This window comes from Molothrus ater, chromosome 1, assembly GCF_012460135.2.
Source record: "Molothrus ater isolate BHLD 08-10-18 breed brown headed cowbird chromosome 1, BPBGC_Mater_1.1, whole genome shotgun sequence".
In the NCBI taxonomy this organism is placed as follows: Eukaryota; Metazoa; Chordata; class Aves; order Passeriformes; family Icteridae; genus Molothrus; species Molothrus ater.
In genome coordinates, this window is record NC_050478.2 from 34,423,926 (window position 1) to 34,445,187 (window position 21,262).

General features: G+C 38.3%; 1 protein-coding gene across 1 annotated transcript in view; it reads right to left on the bottom strand.

Annotated features, from left to right (window-relative positions):
* Positions 1-2,424: 2,424 nt before the first annotated feature.
* HIBADH (3-hydroxyisobutyrate dehydrogenase) overlaps positions 2,425-21,262 on the bottom strand; it is an 85,991-nt gene continuing 67,153 nt past the window's right edge. Inside the window, exons 5-8 of the mRNA XM_036378855.2 lie at positions 19,001-19,134; positions 18,383-18,459; positions 11,229-11,385; positions 2,425-3,412 (exon numbers count right to left, since the gene is read on the bottom strand). Of these exons, the coding sequence (XP_036234748.1) occupies positions 3,254-3,412; positions 11,229-11,385; positions 18,383-18,459; positions 19,001-19,134 (527 nt within the window). The 3' untranslated portion in view covers positions 2,425-3,253. The remainder of the gene's footprint in view (positions 3,413-11,228; positions 11,386-18,382; positions 18,460-19,000; positions 19,135-21,262) is intronic.

The following is a 21,262-nucleotide window of genomic DNA, read 5'->3' on the forward strand; positions in this document are numbered from 1 at the left end:
TGCCCCAGTGTGTGTTGAATGCCCCAGTCATGTGGGCATTCAACACACACTGTGAAATTTTGGCAGTATTGAATTAAATGGCCAAATTCCCATTGATTAAAGCAGAGACAGACTATCCCATGTAATACTTTTACTTAGTCAGAACACCTCCTCCTTCTCCTGAGGCCTGTAAGAGCCATAAATAAGGTTAAAGAAATAGTACTCAGAGGTTTTAGAGAAGGTCTCCTCTGTTTAACAATCACCAAAAATAGTTGCTTAAGATGGGTTATACTGAATCATAAATGAGAGAAGGCTGCTGAGGACTTTTCAAAATAAAAAAAAAATCACTACTTTTATTGGTTGTCAATGTTTTCTTATTAATCAGAAAATGCATTTGATATAGGTGAGTTTCCAAAGTAAACATGATGGTAAGGGCTAGTTTGACATTCAAACTAAAAAGAAGTCACTTCAAGTTTCTCTTTGAGATATTTACAAGATATGCCATTAATTTCATGTACCCAATTTGTGTATATGTACTGGATGGCAATTAGTGTAGAAATTCAACCAGTTTTACCATCTTTCTGCTCAACTCAACAAATTACAGTTTTCAAAACCTGTCTCTGACAGTGACAAAAATCGTTTTAGTATTTGTAATTTTCACAGAGCCAGAAGTATATGTCAAGCAAAAGATACATTAAAAACATATACACATGCAGAGTAGCCATAGGTAGCAGGTTCTATCATAACTATACATATACAGTCAGAAAATAGTCTCCTGCAAAATTAGTAAGAAAAAAAAAGTGTTCTAATATAAATAATGTTACTGGCTTCAGGTATTGGACATCAATGATGTTTTCAAGGCACTTTCTATAACAACATTTATTTAAGAAGTTGTTTCTGACTTTGCCAAACTAACTGCTTGTTCTAAAACTTTATGTGCTGGCTGCCTGCCCTGAAGCTGGGGTTTTGGCTTTTTTTTCTTTTGTTTGTTTGTTTTTAATTTCAGCCACAATTCTCCTCCAAGAAGGAGACCACGGAACACTTTCTTAGTTTGCCAAAATGGCACTCTGGCAGCCTTTCCTTCAACTTGAGCACCCCGTGCTTTGGAGTGAGAATTAAAAATTTGATGAGAGATTATGAGGGAGGAGAAAAGAACACCAGCAAGCTTAAGCTACAAGCCTTAGAGAGGAACATAAAAATAACAATGAGGGTTCCACATATTTAATAGAAGCTTTATGATTTCAGAGGCTAAAAACTTCAAAAACTGTCTCACTGAGCATATTCTCATCCTCATGACTCCCAACCATTATATGTGCATGTAATGTCTTCAGAAAATAAATGATCATGCTTCCTGCAGGCCCAGGCCCACAGGTAAACCCAGGGTTACTAGCAAACACCTTCATAGCAAATGCTGCCACAGGCTGGGGTGGACAGCAGAAGGAAGTCTCCCATAAGGGCTGTGATGCCAGACAGATCTGCAAGCCAAATACAGAGGATAAAAACTGAACACTCCTACAATTCCTTACCTCATCCATTACAAAGTGTCCAAATGCAAAAGGATCCCACTGTCAAAACCAACCTTCACTACTTGACCCTAAAGTCATAACAAGATGCGATCTACCCTTTGCATTATGTGAGGCAGGAGTCCTGTAGGAAATAAATGTAGTATGGGATCTTGTTAGCAAAGGTCAGGCCACACACCTGCAACTATGGTGCCATGTTGCACCTGAGTGGCTGTTTGTGCCACAGCTAGTTTTGTGTCTAATTGCTGAATGAAGGCAATCCTGTAGAAACAATACTGTTAACAAAAGAGAGACAAGCCATTTTTAAAAGTACAATTTCTCTCAGTAGTTCTATACTCAAATATAACAATAATGAATCCCAAATCCCTGAATCACCTGGAATGTCAAACAATTTTCAAAGAAAGCTGAAAGGAGAAGAGATCAACTACTACTGTTTAATAGCTTTTGCATGATGTTACTAATTTGTTGAACAAGAGTGTCCAAGTTGTCTGATTATTGACAGAATTGAACTAATTCAAGCACACAATTTTGATAACCTAATGTGCATCTATAAAAGGATCCATCACACAACCAAAACGTGAACGTAGATGCAAAATTGACCATTAAGCATAGAGTTTGAATGTGAGTAGTTCTAGTACAATCAGCGTGAGTATTTATAAAGCCAAATATGTACCTGTACTTTGGCAAGACCAATCGGATATGAATGGTTAGGGTAATAGGTATGCAAATATATTTGCATATATTATATATTTGTCTGCATTTCACAACAAGAGCTTTTGAAAGGCTTGGGTTTGCAAGATGATCTGATAATCTGTAGAAAACCCAGAAAATTAGAAAATAAGACCACTTAGTGTAAGTTTTGGTTAATACTGCGTGTACAAGACTCAAATTAAACAAAAAGCAAATAATTGTGCAGCAAGCATTTACCAGTATAGATTTTATTTCTTTTCAAAATAATGGGGTTTGTTAAGATTTAAAATACTTTAGTAATTACCTAAAACAAATGTACACTTCGTTAGAACTTCTGGTAAGTGCTGATCTTGAGTTCTGAAAATGTGTGACAGAATACAAGAAAATATAAAATTGGGTTAGCAAAATACAGTAACGGAGCTTTACAAGAGAGACACACATTCTATATTATTTGACCTAAGTCTATCAGGTAAACATGGTGTAACAGCTTTCCACTTAGAACACGTGCTATAAACTTAATCTGCAATCTAAATCCCAGGAAAAATTAACTTCTGATCAACTCAAGGCTACTAGGTCCAAAACAACAAAAAAAATCCATCTCAAGATGTGTTTCCTCATTGAACATAGATTCCCTTTTTCCATAAGGTATTAATTTTAAATTTTAATAGATCACTATATATGATAAAATTGCAATAAAACATTCTTTTATTTTTCATGATTCACCTAAATCTGTAGCCATAACGTAAGTTATTTTATATGTGAACAGTTAAGTGTTTCATAAAAAAAATATTTATTTATTGCATCTAGTGAAAAAAACTTTGATGGTTCTTTAAAAAAAAAAAAAAAGGACTTGCTCTTGGCTAATTGCCAAACAATCCCCCTTCCCTGCGGCTTGCCTTTTCAAGAATTATAAGGAACCTCTGGAGTTCATTGTGGTCTGGACAGCCAAAGATGATTAATCTGTATGGAAGCAGGATGCTTGATTAAATCCACAAACTTCCAAATGAGCTATAAGGATAAAAAAATGTGGTTTGTTATTGTGTCCATTTCCAAAGGACAGCTCACAAGCTTTCCTCCTCACGTAAAAACTGGAACACAGCTGAGAAGTCTTTCATGGCATAGCCTTTGGCACACATCATCCTGTAGATCTGATGTGCCTGGGAGCCCAAAGGAACTGGTGTCTTCGTGTTGGTGGCAGAAATCTGGGCCAAGCCAAGATCCTGTGGGGGGGCAAGAAGAGGGAGGAAGAGGGCAGAGAGGAAGAATGGAGGGAAAGAAAAAGAGAAAAAGTCAGGGGAGAAACAACAAGGACATAAACAGCCATGTACATATTACAGGTTATTTGGCTTCCACTGTAACAAGAACTCTACTGCCAACAAGTACAATACTCCAGCCTTAAAATTTCAGACCTGGAAGAAGCAGGTATTTTGTAGTCTTTATTTTTTAAAACAGTAATTCAATGTTATTCAACATAAAACCCTCAAACTTTACCAGGCAGGCACCACCTTAAGAACAAGAAGAATTTTAAGATTCTAGATCACTATATAACCTGGTAGCAAAGCTCAGACTCTTTTTCCCCATTGAGTATGTCATCTCTAGTAAAAAAATCTCCCTGGCTATTCACTGAAGCATTTCACATAGATTCTAAGAGTATAATTTAGTTCATTTGACAAGAGGAATTTTTTAGTACTATAAACAGGTTAAGAATCAGGCAGAAGAAATTTCAAGAACAAGAAAATAGAAGCCACTTAGCAAATATACATTTACTATAATTTAAACAATTAATAGCAAAATAAGACTCATAGGTCACTTAGTGAATGTAACTGGTTTGCTGCCTAATTGGAAAGACGTATTAGAGAATTGCTAAGAGGGCAGTCCTGGGTCTGCTACAACTCAAAATTCTTCTTGAGTGATTTTTTCTTTAATGACTTTCTTAAATAGAGGCACATAGTTCCACTGTGTTTTTAAATACTGTATTTGGGTCAACAAAAGGGCAGGAAGGTTCAAAGAGGACAAATTTGAAATGTGTCCTCCTTGGTCAACTACAGTTATAATCTGAAATAAATAGGGCAGAACCCAAAGGTGAGTACCAGGTACTGTGACTAACCATAGTTAGCCAGAAATAGTCAGCTGCCAGCTAGGCTGTAGGATGTCTTGTACTCTAAATTGAATCAGACATGAAACAACCCAAAGACAGAAGCACTAACAAGGGCCTGGATATAAATATACAAAGATCCCTTGAGTAAGTGGGAAAGTAATGCCTGCACTGAAGGCTGCTTTAAGGTCTTGTTAATGAAATCAATGTTTGAGGTCTATATTTCAAGAAAGTTGCAAAAGAATCTCTCAAGTATTACTAGTGCCTAGATTTCCTATCCACTCAGAACTACGGTGGTTTATAGAATCTGCTCTGTGTGGTTGATTTTTTCCTGTTTTTCAGTGGTTTGGGTTGGATAGGACCTTAATGATCATCTAATTCCAAGCCCTCGACCTTGGGAAGGGACATCTTCCACCTGATCAGGCTGCTCCAAGCTCAATGGAACCTGGCCTTGAACACTTCCAGGAATGCGGCATCCACAGCTTCTCTGGGCAACCTGTGCCAGTGGCTCACCACCCTCACAGTATGGAATTTCTTCCTAACATCTAATCTAAATCCATCCTTTTTCAGTTTGAAGCTATTAGCCCCTATCATCTCACTACATTTCCAAAAGTCACAGTCCATATCTCTTGTAGGCTTCCTATAATTCTTGGAAGGTGCTATAACGTCTTCCCAGAGCCTTCTCTTCTCCAGGATGAACAACCTCAACTTTTTTAGCCTTTCTTCATAGGAGAGATGACCCAGCCATCTGACAGTCTTCACCACTCTCCTCTGCAGTCACTCCAGCAGGTCCATGGCCTTCTTATGTTGGGGGCCCCAGAGCAGGACACAGCACTCCACATGGGGTCTCACTATAGCAGAGCAGAGGAGGAGAATCGCCTCCTTAGACCTGATGGTCACGTTGTTTTTGATGCATCCCAGGATGTGACTGGATTTCTGGGCTACAAGCACACATTGCCAGGTCACACTTGGAGCTTCTGGTCCACCCATACTTCCCCAAGTCTTTCTCCCCAGGGCTGCTCTCAATCCATTCTTTGCCCAGCCTGTATTTGTGCTTGGGATTGCCCCAACCCAAGTGCAACACCTTGCACTTGGCCTTGTTGAAATTAATGGGATTTACAAGGGCCCACCTCTCACACTTTGCAAAGTCTTTGAGTATCTCAGCCTTCTCCAAATTCTGGACAACCAAGTCCTAACCCTATATAAGGTCCTGTATCTATAGAAGCTTTTCTTGCTGTTCTTGAAGTATCTGGTCAGGTTTAATTTTATCACGGCTTCAGCTTTCCTAATCTGATTCCTGGCTGCTTGGAAAATTTGTCTGTATTCTTCCCAGCCTACCCGTCCTTGTTTCCAACCTCTGTAGGCTTTCTTTTTGTGACTGAATTTGTCCAGTAACTCCTTGTTCATCAGCACAGGCCTCCTGATGGTTTTGCCTGACTTCCTCCTTGTTGGGATGCATTGTTCCTGAGCCTGGAGGAGGTTATCCTTGAATACTAACCTGCTCTCTTGTGCCCCTCTTTCCTTCAGGGCCTTATCATGGTACTGTACTAAGCAGATTCCTGCAGAGGCTGAAGCTGGCTCTCCTGAAGTCCAGGGTAGTGAGCTAGTTTGTGTACCTTCCTTGCTGCCCTAAGGACCTCGAACTACACTGCTTCATGATCACTGCAGCCAAGGCTGCTCTTGAGATTCACATTTCCCACCAGCCCCTCCTTGCTGATGTGAACAAGGTCCAACATAACAACCTCTCCTTATTGGCTCCTCTGTCTTTGGAGGAGGTTCTTACCAACACATTCCAAGAACTTCCTGGATTGCTTATGCTTTGCTGTGCTGCCCCTCCAGCAGTGTGGTTGAAGTCCCCGCTGAGGACCAAGGCTTGTGGATGTGAGATAGATCCTATTTGTCTATATTTGTCTCATTTGCTCAGTCTTCAAATCTGATAGGCTGTAGAAGGTCCCCACTATAATGTCACCTGTCCCTACTCTCCTGTTAACCCTGACCCATAAACTCTCAGTCAACTCCTCCTCCATCCTCAGGCAAAGCTCCATGCACTCCTGCTGGTCACTGACATAGAGCCTGAATCCTTCCACTCCAACACCCCAGTCAGAGGAGTCATCCCTCCATGTCTCTGTGATGCCAGTAAGATCAACAGCCCTGCAGGTATGCACACACAGCATTTGCAAAGAGTCATTTAAACTGGCCCCTGATTAAGCCAATTTACTGGCTGGAATGGCTGTAATTCTTTTGTGCTGCTCTTCATGTGCTCTCCTGCTGGACCTGCAATTCAACTCCAGGCTCTGGACAGCTATTGCTGTCCTGGCATCAAAATGGTAGGAGTGGGATGAATGCCGGTTACCCCTCCCCAGATAACTTTAGCTTAAAACCTTCTTCACCACAGCTCTGCAAGCCTGTAAGGAAAGATGCTCTTCCTCTACTCTGACAGATCGTTCCTATCCTTGATACAGAAGAACTGAAAGACTGTAGTACTGCTGAGAGCACCTTTGACTTCTCAGGGATGACTTACAAGACAGGTCTTTACTTTCTGTGTGTCTGGATTTGAATTAGCACAAGGAAATTCAAGATCTTACTCTACTCTCTAAATGTCACTTCGATCTGTAAATCGGCTCTATAAAGGTCATTCTGATACAAATCAGAATTATAGTTACTTTTCCTATTACCCTCGAATGACTTCAAGCTCTAGGAAAATGGGAAAACATACATATCAGATGTCACAGAATCCAAAATAGTTTTCGTCTACATCAGGGCAAATCATTTCTTCTCTGTGGAAGGACTGATGAGCTGACAAACCCAGGAACACTTACTATAACCTGCATACAGTAAGATATTTCATGATATATATAAGCCCTCTTTGTGAAATCTGTACCCGTTTTATTCATTTTATTCAAGAAAGCTTAACTAATGTAATGGAATATTAGAATGGCAAAGTCATCTAATTCCAACCTAGTGAAACTACTTGATATTGATAGCGGTGACTGATCTATTTCTCTCTGAAGGGACATTCACAGAAACAATGCCTGAAAATTTTGAATGGACTGTTAGCACAAATACAATTTCATAGATGTCCTGGTTTTGGCAATGGACAAGGTTAATTTTTTGCAGTAGCTGTGAGGGGGTGGAGCCTTGCACCATGTGGGCATGGCCAAGACCTCAATGTTATTTGGTACCATCCTTTGTCATTGCTGGGGTGTGGAAAGGAACTTTCTCGGGCTTCACTGAAAAAAGGATGTTCCTTTCTGGTTGAAGAAAAGTGTGGTGAGTGGCTCTGTCCACCATTGCTTTTCATTGTCCTGGGCTTGGTGAGCATTTTGCATTTAAATAATCCTCTCTTTTGTTATTAGGATGCTGCTGCTACTGTTTGTGTTCTTATATCATGGCTGCTTCCCATAAATAGTTCTTATCTCAACCCATGATCTCCGCCTCTTGTGTCTCTGACTAGAGGGGGAGGGGAGCAGCTCACAGGTTTTTTTTGTGGGAGTACTAAATTGGGGGATAGCATTCCTAAACCAAGGCAATAAAGTAGCTCTGTTCACTTCAGCACAGAAAGTGTGATTCCAAGATGGTTGAAATATTCCATAACATTTCAATAATCAAATGGACAAGGACTCCTGACTGAAATGCAGGAAGGTTGTTTTGCTTTTCTAAAACTCCATTCTATGAATTAGAGCTTTGAAGGAAAAAAATACAAGAAAATGTAAGTAAAGCTTATCTTTAGCTTCAGATTGTGAAGTATTTTGCACCTTTTCACTTGAGGCTGGAGATTCCTCAAGTGAAATAGTACAAAACAGCTCAGAAAGAAATTTCCCTTTGCTGACTTATTTGGAAAAGTAAAAATGAGAGCATACTTTATGGCTTCTCTTATACTCTTTGGAACTGACAACATCTTCCAGATGTCTCAGTGCACTGAACATTCTAACACTTTTCCTCAGCTTAGAATAGGGAAACAGATTCTCATTCACAATTTGCTTCCACTTTAGAATTACCTGGTTCCTTGCATTTATTTTGCAGTTGATGTAAATAAAACTGCCATTTGGAATAAAGCTCAAAGGCTGCCTTGACATGACTCAAGAGGAGTATGATATAAATCTAGCTCTTCTCAGGATCCAAAGTTGACATTTAATTAGCAACTGTGCTGTCAATGAAAGATGGAACTTCTGGCCTGCCAATGCTTTGGAAACAAACATGGCGTGGTAAACTAAACTAGATTTTTTTAAAAATGCAAAATCTTTAGAGCAGGTTTCACAGTAAGTTGACTTAATTGTATGTTTCAGTATCACATTTCAAGACCAAAGAGCTTCTCAGAAGTGTCTGACAAACTTTTCTGACCCAAACACTTAAAATAAAGATCCTCTGGCTCTGTTTGAGAGATTTTGATGACAAAATATTTTTAAGAAAGCCTTAAGCTTCTACCATCTCTGATATGTGAGCAGGAGCTTGAAGTTTAGTAACGGTGTTTACTGACTGTTACTGAGGCACTCCTAGATATTTTCACTGTGGAATATTTTCAGCCTCAGGGTTTCACCTACCTCTTTCTCCTTTGAATACATTCTTTTTTATTTCTTAAGTGGCAAAATCGTGCTCTGCATTTCCCTTAAAAAAAGTCCCCACCTCAAACAATTCACAAACTTCATAGTATGTCACACATCAGGATGAAATGGATAGCAGCAAAAGTCTTTCCACAAACTAAAAGGCAGTGTCTTAGAAGAGGTCACCACTGCACCAAAGAATAGCCTGAACATGATCAGCTGTCTTGGCTACTTATTCAAGAAATCTTCCATCTGTATAGAAAAACAGAGCATAGTTCAAGAGGCATGAGAGGAATTTAATGCCTTTCCTTCTTACTGAGGATTCTAGCCTAAAGAAGGCTTCAGGACTGTCAGGAGAGGCAAGTCAGAAGAGGTGAACAGCAATTACAAATCTCTCTGAGGAGCTCTCTCTTGGTTATCATTGATGCTTTATAACCAAAAGCTGGCAGTTTCAACAGGCACAAACCAGGCTGCTATTCCGTCAATTAAAGAAAGATCTTTCAGGGCATTCTTCCAGGGGAGATGAAGACCAAAGGAAAAAAAAAACAACCCTTTAGAAAGAAACTTAAAAGAGAGGGAAGAAAATGTGCGCCCCTATAGCATTTATACTATGAGGCTGTTCTGGACAAGATTGAGATCTACCAATCATGAGAACAGAGACTGCAGCATGAAACATGGCACAACAGGCAGAACAGATTCTGAAAACAACACACAACATGGCAACAAGCTTTGAGGCAGGGCCAAGATCAGGTTGCTTATCTCTAATTGCCTGGCAAACTCCAAGCAATAACCTAATGCTTTTTATAAGTCTGTAATTTAAACAACACTTTATTGTCCCCAATGTTCAATGACATGCACACAATGTAAAAACTGCTACTTTTCAATATTTTAAGACATTCTTCAAAGAAATGAAAGTTCCTGGTCATTGGTCCATAAACATAAAATGTAGCAGCCACTGAGGGGTTGTGAGCCATGCAGCATTAGCAAAGCTTTTTGGTGCTACCACATGCAAAACACTCTGGGCCCACTCTGAAGAGAGTGGATAACTTCTGAAGAGAAGTTCGATAACTTAACTGAGTGTGCAAATGCACCAATTGTCCTAAATCAACTGCAAAATGACATGAACAGTATCAATAAGAGCTCCAGCACTTTGGAGATTTGCATGGTAATATCTGAGTTCACCAGCTTTGAGAATGCTGTTTTAGTTTTAAGCTGCTACATTTCCACTTACATGGAAGAGCTGAAAATGGACAGAATGCCTAACTGGTTGGGAGCACTCAATAAAGTGGTATGCATAAAACCTATCCTGTATGAACCCAAATGTCTCCCTCAGGACAGTATCTCCATGAAATGGATATTCAGTGCAGAATTATTTCATGCACTTAGATGAGACATCTCTTCCAGAGCTGATTTTATAATTTACCTTAGGTAATCATTGTGCTCAGTGAAGAAGTAGTTCAAGAGTCAGAGTTCTGTATCTCCTTCCTCTAACTGTGTGTCCTATCAGTGGGATGCAGAGCTCTGACCTCCTTACCTACTTTCTTTTGGCCTCTAAAAGCTTTGCTTTCCTGACCACAGAGTTACTCAGGACAGTGCTTTTCTTGGAAAAGCCAAGAGCATGGCAGTAAGTGCATTCTCCTGGGAGAAAACCTACCTAACAGTAGGTTTTCAACTTCCTACTGCTGAGAAGGACCTAAACACCAGATCTCCCACTTTGTGGACAAGCAATTTAGATTACTATGTAATTACTCATGAGAAGCCCTTCTTCTGTCACCAGCTAAGACAATTCAGGAGAGCTCAACGAATGGTGCAGAAACCTGCAGGAGATCAGCAGGTGGTGGTGGTGTGGGTTGCTTTCTGCATTCCAGATGGCCTTAGGCAAAAGGACATGCACACAAGCAATTGGCTCTGCAAGGAAGGGCTTGCTAGAGATGCCCAGGAGCACAGTTAAAGGTATCTGGAAGAGAGTGGACCCAAAATCTGAGATGCTTATGCCACTATCAACACCTAATTAAGTCACTTGGATTTCCAGTGCTCTCTCTTGAATTCTCTCTTGAACTTAGGCTCCTAAATTCTAGAGCAGTCATGCAAGTGGCACCTAAATGGCTTGCTCACTATACTCACAGGTCCATTGGGACTCCTTTATTAAGGCAGAACTCAAAAAGATCATGCATATAATCTCACTGAGTGGCTCAGCTGTAATAGTGGCTAGAAAAAAGCTGGAGACTAAGGAAAAGCCCTGTAAAAAAACTCATTAATTCAGAGCTACAGGAAGAGCTCAATTCCCCTCTATTCATGCCTATATATTATCCTGTAATCACAAAGTTTCACTGAGAAGGCCATTTGCTGGAAGCCCAGAGAGAAACAATTGCACATACTTGACATGCAAGTGTTATGTACCTTAGCCATGAGTGTTGTTCCAAAGCCACCTTGATAATTGTTGGCTGAGGGTACTCCTTCCATCACTCCAGGAACAGGGTTGTATGTATCGCTTGACCAACAGCGACCTGAGCTCATATTTAGGATTTTGGCCAGCAGCTTTGGGTCAAGGCCTAATCTGTCAAAGGTCAAAGAAGAGAAGTGTTAATGTCAAAACGCACAAGACATGGGTGACTTGTTTTATATCTTAGGACCCTACTATCATTCCTCTCCCTTTATTATAAGTCATGAAAAATGACAGAGTATTGATATTGGGGGCAGGGATGCCATATCTTAAATTAAAGAGCATCAATCCGCCATTTAAGCAGTAGGTTTTCAAAGCTTTTTTCCTTTTGCACTAAGCAAATCCTCTTCACCTAGCAATTTTGAAAGTGCAAGCAAATTAAAGGTCCTTTGAGAACAATAGTTACCTTGTATTTCAATTACTGAAAGGCATTCTCTGTTCGGCTACCTACTTGGTCCCATACTTGTTCTTCATATAAAAATATTCTCTGAACAAAGCCAAAAATTCACAAGCAAGTGTGGCAACACGAAAATGGTTGTGCAATGCATTTATATGTGAACAATAGTGCACTTTTGAAGTAAACAAGATAACACAATTGATTCTGCTCCAATAATGTGAATAAAAATGCTGCACTTATCAGAAAAACTTTACCGTCATATACAGCTGTGCATTCTTGTCTTTGCTATTATTAAATCTTCATTATATGCTCCTGCTTATAAGGCAAGTCTGCATTTCACTGTGACATATGTTATCTATTTGCAAACATATATTATAGTTCTGGGTCAGCTGCTGATAAGGTTACTGATCCCGATAAAACAAAGCTTGTCCAAGTAGAAACGTCATTTGTTCTACCATGGAGATGATGGCATAAACTGCTGCTCAGTGCAGACCCTGAAAATTCTTCAATATTTTACAAAATTAACCCTCCTATGAATTCACGTTTATGCTGATAATAAGTTGCAAGTGTAATTTTACATCAATTGCATTAATACCAAGGACAAGCAGCAGCAGTTTATCTGGCACTGTACAAATGTTCAGCTACACATAGGACAAAAGAGAAAGCAAGGGAACTATCTCCAGTAACAATTCAGGATGAGAAAAGGACATTTTAAAAGGGATATATCACAACCTTCCACAAAGTTTATTTAAATAGATTTCAATGTTCTTTATGTTAGTTCTCACATCACAGACTTTTGCAGATCCCCATAGCCTAACAGTGCTTCCAGGCACTGAAGCACTCAAAGTTTTAATTTGTAGATGAGAAAAGCTCTTTACCAGTGGAACAGTTGCTAAAATGCATGTCTATCTATTCCAGTAGGCATTCTGGATTTGAAAAACTATGTTTAACATAGTTTTAACATAGCTAAAACTACGTTTAACCCTACAGCATGGCTCCTACTCCTATAGTGGCACTGTGTCCTGCAAGTCTGCCTTCCTAATGGTAAGCAAGATAATTTTCTGTATTTCAGACAGCTTTTTAGCAGTACTGCTGTGCACTTTTATTTATGATTTGCTGCAGCAGCCCCTGGAATTCAATGGAAACTCTCCACTGGCCTAAATGGGATCACGCTTTATGCTCTTCCCCATTTTTTTTCCAACCCCCTGATTCAACTGAATGCTTATAATGATAATTTATTTAAAAATACAAACTGTGTTTTCCAGCACCAATATGTTTTCACAGTATTTTATTGTGCATAGTGCATCAAAGTCCGCACCATAAAAGTCTTCATCAAGAGCCACTCCAAATAATGGCTTTAATTGTTTTAATAAAAAAAACCCCACACTGGGAGCATTCAAAGCCTGAGCTTTCAAATACACAGAGGTTGCTTTTTTCCCCCTCAAACACATCTCTTGACTTGTCTGTTTCTTTATCATTGTTACATCCAGAGCAGTATTTTTACCAATGTAGTGCCTGCTTGTGCTATATCCAACTGCATGGAAAGGCCTGCAGTTACAGCTGTGAGTATACTGCAAGACAGAGAGCTTATTATTTCAAAACACATATAACCCTCCCAAAGAATGCTCTTTTTACAGTGTTCCAACTATCTCTCTGTGAAAGTATACTTTAAAAGATATGCATGTATTAGACAGATATGTAAAATACTGTCTTGCACTAGATCTGACATATTTTTGCTCTGAGAAAAGAAAAAGGAAGATAGTGTCAGTTTGTATTCCTGCTTCTTCAAAATTCATAGCTCTTAAACACCATGCAGCTTCTCTTCAGGAGACCTGAACCTATTTTTTTTCCTCCTTTGCAGCAAGTGTATCATTAATAAGAGCAAGTTAGAAGTGCTTTGCATTTCATCTTTCTGAAGATTCATCCACTGGTGCATATATAACTGACAGTTAAAATTAGACATATATTAAAATCAGTTACTGAAGAAGTCCTCTGTCTTCCACTGTGCCCAAAGCTTGTAATGGTCTGAAACCAGCCAGAATATACAGTAATTGTCATTCAGCAAGAGTCTATCCTAGAAAGTCATGCTTCAGTGGAGAAGACTGAGTTTCCATTTGAAATCAACAAATTAATCCAAGACAGGTATCTGAAAGGGCAAGTTTAATAGGAAGCAGCTACTGGGCTCTCAACCATGATAAAATGTTATTGCTGTTTCCCTGTAAATTGGCTGGGAACATACGATACTCTGCATAAGAGCTCCATTGCTGTTCAGGAGATATACTGCTCAAGCTATCAAAATGATGACAGTCTGCCAGTCCCCATAACAACTTGCCATTGGACATGGCAAGAGCTTGTGCATGTGTGTGTGAATTTACAATTACCAAAATGTTCTTCTCCCTTATAAGCAGAAAAGAAGCTCATGTATTAACTGTACTTATAATAGAACAAAAACAATTTCTCCCTCAAATCAATGCTTCTTCAATAACATTCCTAATGAAGTGAACAGCATAAGCAATAGATGCACATATAAAAAAAAAAAAAAATCAAAATAGTATCCCTTCATGCCGCAGCTCAAAACTCAAGTTTTGCTGAGCTCTAATAAAGCTTCAGCCTGAATTTTTCATACACTCCTCCAAAAGCTCAGTCTGAAGGGATACAGAAATTAAAATAGTGTCTCACAAGAAAGATCCATCCTGTCTCATTTTAAGGTATAACAACTGAAGTAGCTGAACTCTTGAGAGTTTCCCATCTCCAGGTGCCTTGGGTAAACACTGTATAAAGGTGCAAATATTCAAGCAGAACCTTACAACCCATCTACCACAGTTAAAAATTACTTTGCCATTGGTGTTTTAAACAAGGTAAGTGCTCTCCAATGCCATTACTAACCTTCATGAGACTTAGCTGTAGTCCCATGCCAAAGACAGCAGAACCACACCTTGGAGTTCTTTTTCAAGGTACTCTTTCTAAATTTTGCAGTGGGGATGTGTCCAGGGCTAATCATTCCTCAGCCTGTTGGACATGCTCCTCTCTACTCTGTCAACTCTCATTTCTGCTCATGTCTTACAGCCATAGCTCGGGGGTGCTCACAGAAACCAGATCTAGAGACTGAGACTACATTTAAACTTAGCATGAGAATAAAAATTCTTTTACTGTCTTTTCACTCTATTTATCTAAAAAAAAACAGGTGGGCACAAATCCATGGAGTAAAATTGCTTAGGAAGGAGCTGTATTTGCAGCTTTTGGTATAAATTGGGTGGCACTGCAGTCCCTCCTCATAGAGATGATTTTCTCTGCTATTGGAAGTACAAATTCATTTTGCAGCAAGGTTATTGCCATAGAGCCCTTACTGCTCTCCTGGTCCCTTTCATCCCAACCACATTAAGCAATCTTGTCCTGTCTTGTGTCACTACATAAGCCCTTCCTTGAGTCTTTGCAGGCAGTTTCTGATGGGACTGCAAACTGTCTGTCAGGCAGCAACTTCCACCTGACCTAAACACAAACCAGCTATCAGCAATATTTCATTTCTGAGTTTTATTTTGCTAGTATTAGAAATTGTTTTACTGCAGCTCAAGGCTCAGCAGAACAAAGTTACTGGCACTGAGATGACCAGCAAAATGAAAAAGAAAAATGTTTTCTGACTGTGGACAGTATCACTTCACGTTTGTACTTCTGGGTTGTGCAGTTTACATGTACTCTGTGTGTCAGTTTGACACAGCAACTCAGTATTTTGCAATATGCACACTACTCGTAAAACTGCACAGCAAAATGTGCTCAAGATTTTTCTACTGACAAGTTGCATTAACATGCTAGAAAGAAAAGAAAATATAAATGACAATGTGAATTAATTTCCGCAACGTTTGCCACACCTTTTAACTTTTACTGGAAACATTCATAAATCATCAGGAAAGTAATGGAAAAACTGAACATAACATGCATTTCATTGGTCAGAACTATGGATGGGACTATTTAAAAAAAGTATTTATGCAATTTAATCCAAATAACTTCCAGAGAAAATTGATATCTTTATTAGTAAATAAAGATGATGTTCGAGTAAAGTAAGTGAAATATAAATGCAAAAGTACATGGCAATATGGCCTATTTTTCTGGGAGTTTATTGTGGAGTTTTTGTTCATTAATGTCAGTTTTCTTTCCTCCTCACCATATTCTATTTGCTACTTATGTCGAAGTTTGGAAAAATTCTATAATTTCAAATATAAGAGAAATAAAACAATAATTTAAAAATATAAAATTACTAAACCAGTCACTCTAACTACTTCAGAAAATGAAAATTTAGACTGCATGGTTTATGAAAACATTAGAGAAGAAGTGGCTTATTAATAGAATTAATATAACACTTCTTTGAAGACTTAAGTTTAGAGTATATATTAGAGTTAATGGAAGGTGTTGTAATATGATCTTGTAGCTACATCTAGTTCTGACAGCAGTATTTTGAATAATTAATTATTCAAAGTCCCTAGAACTCAATGTAAATGATGCAGCAGATATACACAATGCATGACATAAAGACATTTTATATTCTATATGAAAGTTAAGAACACATTTAAGTTCCAAAATTCCTATTCTAAATTTTTAAATTTTCAGTATCCTTTACCATTATTAAGTCAAAGTCCGACTTTCTTCACCAGATATGCATCAATCTAATAAACCAGGTTCAGCTTCCTACTCTCTTCAGAGCAGGCAGCCACACTATCCTTTGAGCTATAGAGTAGAAAAAACTTCCTAAAATTATTAATATAGCAAAACTTCTAATAATTAGAATGACAACTGTAAACTTCTACATTAGAAATTTTTACACACTCCAAATGGATAGCACTTATTCTAGTTATAAGAAGAAGTCATCTTCTCAAGATCTAAATCACTAAATTAAAATCAATGCAAGGATTCTAAATTACTTCTTAAGGCTTTAAATAAGCACCTCTGTCTTAAACTTCATGCAGTTTTTGACTAAATGAGATTCTGCTATTTCTATACTTTGGTTTAAAATCAGCAGGTTTCTTCTACAGTAAATACTATTCCCTCTTGATAACCTTAATTGTAGGGCAGGGAGGCTTATAGATTGTTACTTTCACATTGGATTTTTGCTGACGAATGATGAATACAGATTCAGCCAAAATTTAAACTGGAAAAGGAAAAAATTCTAAACACCTTCAAGCTACAGTGACTGCAGACATCAACTTGCTCTTCACAAGGCTTACATGCCCCAGAATACCCCTCTTCCAAACTTCTTGATTTTATTTTAGTCATTCCTACAAATGTAGATAAAACTGTAACAAAAAATTAGTTCCTTGTGCCTTATTAAGTGAATGACTTAAAGCAGAACCCAATGCAAGCTTTCTGGATAACACAGGATTAAAAAAGTTGTAAACAATGCTACTGGTTTTATTATGGCTTGATGCAGACATGCTTCAGTATATTACAGACTCTCAATTTTAAAATGTAAATGGTACAGGATATTGATAAACCAATTAGCACTGATGCAAAGCAAATTCCTCTTTTATCTCAATTACAACATGACAACTTAATAGGTCAAGACAGTCTAACATCTGAGACAAGGGCAATTCAATAAAACAACTGCATCTTGATATGGTAATTAAGAGGAAATGCGAATCCATTATATTGTCCTGTGTATGTGCACATATGTAGGTGTTTTTTCAAATTTATTTAAGCATTTGATGCCCTCTTGCTGTTTTTATAGTGTATCAAATCCACATGAACACACTTGAGCCCAGTTGATAAGTACCTGCAGTATCTGTAGTTTTAGCAGGCAAATTTTAAGGATGCAACTGTGCAGATAAATAATTCATGAAAAGCCCCTGAAAGATACACAATTGCAAGATAATCTCTTCAAACACAGGACTTCTCTGTCTGTACATTTGCAAATTATTTTGATTTGGCAACAAGAATTTATTAATGGTTCAAATACCTTGATCCTGAACGTATACTTACACACACTCAATTGGAAAATAAAACAAAATGACAAAGACCACAGCAGAATAAATACATCACAATTAAAAAATAAAAATAATTTTGCCCAAATACGACGTCACTTAAAAGTCAGATGTAGCACATCCTAGAAAAGAAATGGTAGCCAGCACTGGCAAGAGTGTAGTAGGAGTATACTCCAGCTTTTTGACAAACTAGGAGTTTTGGCAATTAGGACAAAGTGCTCTCATAAAGTCAAAGAAAGGTAGATGTTCTGTTTTATGCTTTCATCTTAATTTGATATACACACTGTAGTAGAAGTTTCGCTTTACAATAGGTCTTGGAACAATTCAAGAAATAAACAAAGCCAATGAGAGCCATATGTGAGTATAATATTCTGAATAGATTGTACATTAGTTTAGAATACAAACAAAAACATACCTCTATATTAGCTCTGGATGTTTATAATGAAAGACAAACATTATTGTAGGCTGCACTACAGCAGAACAAATAACTTCAGATGTAGAATGTAACAACCTATGCAGTCAATACAAGAGAATATTCCCAGGCTGAAAACACCTCCTTTAGTGGTGTTTAGTTTAGTTGAATAATCCCTTTAGCCTGTTCATGGCTTTGTAAGACAACTTCTGGCAAAAAGTTTACCTATTTCTTTTAATCATTGTCTCAGTAGAAGTCAACCATAATACATAAAAACTGTAACGGAAAAGATGTTTTTTGAGGTGTTCAATCCACCACAAAAATCAAACCAACCTGATTCCAAGATTCATAGCCTCAGCAGTTCCAATCATACTGATGGCCAAGAGCATGTTGTTGCAGATCTTTGCAGCCTGAAAACAGGTGAAACCATCAATTAGTTTATGCATTTTCATAGAACTAACATACAGGAATCCACTAGGCCCAGGACAATATGATCAAGTATGTTCTGGCAGCTTTCTTCTAGAGTAAACATAGATCTGTGACAGCACAAAGTTAATGAAAGTTGCTCCATGGCTCCTTTACAGATTAAAAAATACCTTTTTTTCTTAGTACTGTTCAGTTAGCATATGTGCCATGTAGGAGCTCTTTGTTCTTCAGAACATCCAGTAAATCTAAATTCATATGAAACAAAATCAAAGTCTCTCCCCTAAGAAGTATAATCTCAACAAGCCAGTGTGGAGAAATACCAGTCAGATTTTTATACTAAGTTACACAATATACTGGACAAAAGTGCCATGACATTATTTACAAACACAAGGTTAGAGACAAACAAACAAGAATGAAGATATATTATCAAGCATTTAGTTCTTGAGTAAAAGAGTAGGCATCAATAAATAAAAAGCCAGAAAAAGGAAAGACTGAGATAGCTATTAGCCCTTCAGAAAGCATTACCTGTCCGGTTCCAACCTCTCCACAGTAAACCACATTGGAACCCATGCATGTCAGCAACTCTTTGGCAGCATTAAATTCTTGTTCCACTCCACCAACCATGAAAGTAAGGTTTCCAGCTCGAGCAGCTCCAACACCTGAATCGAGATAACACTGGATTTAATAATACTATTAAAAAGCCTCAAAAATTAGGCAGTTTCTCTTACCAGTAAGGGTCTGATGATGCAAAATTAATACTTGATTTACAATGAAGCTCTCAAATTCTATGTAAAAGTAACACTACATTCCCAGTGCTCAAAGGATCAGCAATCTAAATTCTGAAACATTTGATGGAGATAAAACCACCTTATCTTTCAGGCACATTAGCAGAAAAGTCATAAGACTTGCATAAAACTGGCAGTCACTTTTTATAGTTTATACAAAGGAACAATCGACTTTTCCTCTAACTTTGTGCTCCACAAAATTTAGCCTGAATTACTAAATAAAATTTCTCTTTCATCAAACTACTCTTCACATACAACCTTTAACAAACTACTGCTCAAAGATAGCTCTGCTTTTATCAGCCTTTCTAAACCTTCTAGGCTAATTTTTACCAGTGCTTCCTGATTTTCACATGAGTGAACAGCTAAAAGAAACAAGCATATAAAACCAAGTCTTCTGAATTTCTGCAGTTTATGACGTTCTTAATCTGAAGCAAAAGTCTCAGTCTGAGAAGCTTTAAATTAGTTCCCACATAAACGTAATGCATTTACAAAGACACAATTATTACATAAAGACAATGTAAAAATTATTCATACACACACAAATACACTATTCCCAATTTTATTCCTATAGTCTGTCCTGTCTTTAGCACAGTTCAGTAAACACACACCACAGTTCTTTGAATATACAGTTCCTAAGCACGACACCAGCAAATTTTTCATGTGATATTTATTACCTCCACTCCATGAAATATTCTGTTCCTTAAAAGAAGCCTAATTCTAATGTGAATTACTCTTACATCCCTAACTTCCTCATCCCTGGTATTTAATGGGTATAACTGCTAGAAAATTCGGCCTAAACTGATGAACAGATCAGCTTCGTCACTAATTTGCACTCTGGCAAGAAGCATAGCCACAATAAATTTTCTGTGCTATGCATGAGACATTGGCTGGTTAGGGCATACATCTGCAGATAACAACTGACTTTCAAATCAAACATGCTCAATTAGATAAAGTGCTCTGAAGTGCTGTACCACAGCTAAGGAAGTGGTCAGTTTTGGACTTTGTTTACAGTATCAAGGATAGTAACATTGCAGCTTTTCACACTGAAGAATTTGTTGAATTTTTTGTTTTCCTTTTCGATAAAAATTTCAATTGACACTCTCACTGTGTGCAAGTGCTCTCTGTGACTATGTCTACAAATGCCCCTTTCTGTATCTTGCAAGTCCATCCTGCCTTTCAACATCTACTATCTTTTTCAGTCACTGAAGAATTTCAGACAAATTTTACAGATCAAAGTCTCAAAAAGAGTAAATACCCACCAGTTATGCAAAACTAGGCAACTGTAAAAATGCTCCCAGTGATGACCTGCTCAGTCTCTATTAGAATCTAAAATCACAAGATTTCTGGTCTTGAAAGTGACCTCTCAAGATCATTCAACCCCCTGCTCAACAAGGGCCAGCTGAGGCATGATGCCTCAGGACTGCGTCCAGTCAGCCTTCGAGTGTCTCCAAGGGTGGAGACTCCACAGCCTCTCTAGGTAACTTCTTCCACTCTTTGCCTACCCTCACAGTAAAAAAAAGTGTTTTCTTGTGCTTCAGATGGAATTTCTTGAGTTTTGATTTGTGCCTCCTGTCCTGTCACAGGGCACTACTGAGGAGAGTGTAGCTCCCTTACTTAATTCTCTCCCATCAGGTCTTTATACACATTGAGAAGATCCCCCTGTGCCTTCCCTTCATGCTAAACACTCCCAGCTCTCTCAGTCTCTCTTCATATGAAAGATGCTCCAGACCCTTTGTCATCTTCAGGGCCCTTAGCTGGGCTCACTCCAGTAAATCTGTGTCTTTCTTGTGCTATTAAGTCCAGAACTGGAGCATCCAGAAGAAATCAGACCCACAGCTTTAATGAAATGATTGGTCTGTATCCAGAACACCGCTGAGGTACTGAAATATATACAGCAGTGAAGATCTTCCTGCCCAGGTTGAGAGACACCCAATTTTCAGCCAATCCTTGATCTCAATTGAACAACTCCTCTCCAAGCAACTCACAGGAACTGGGCAAAGAG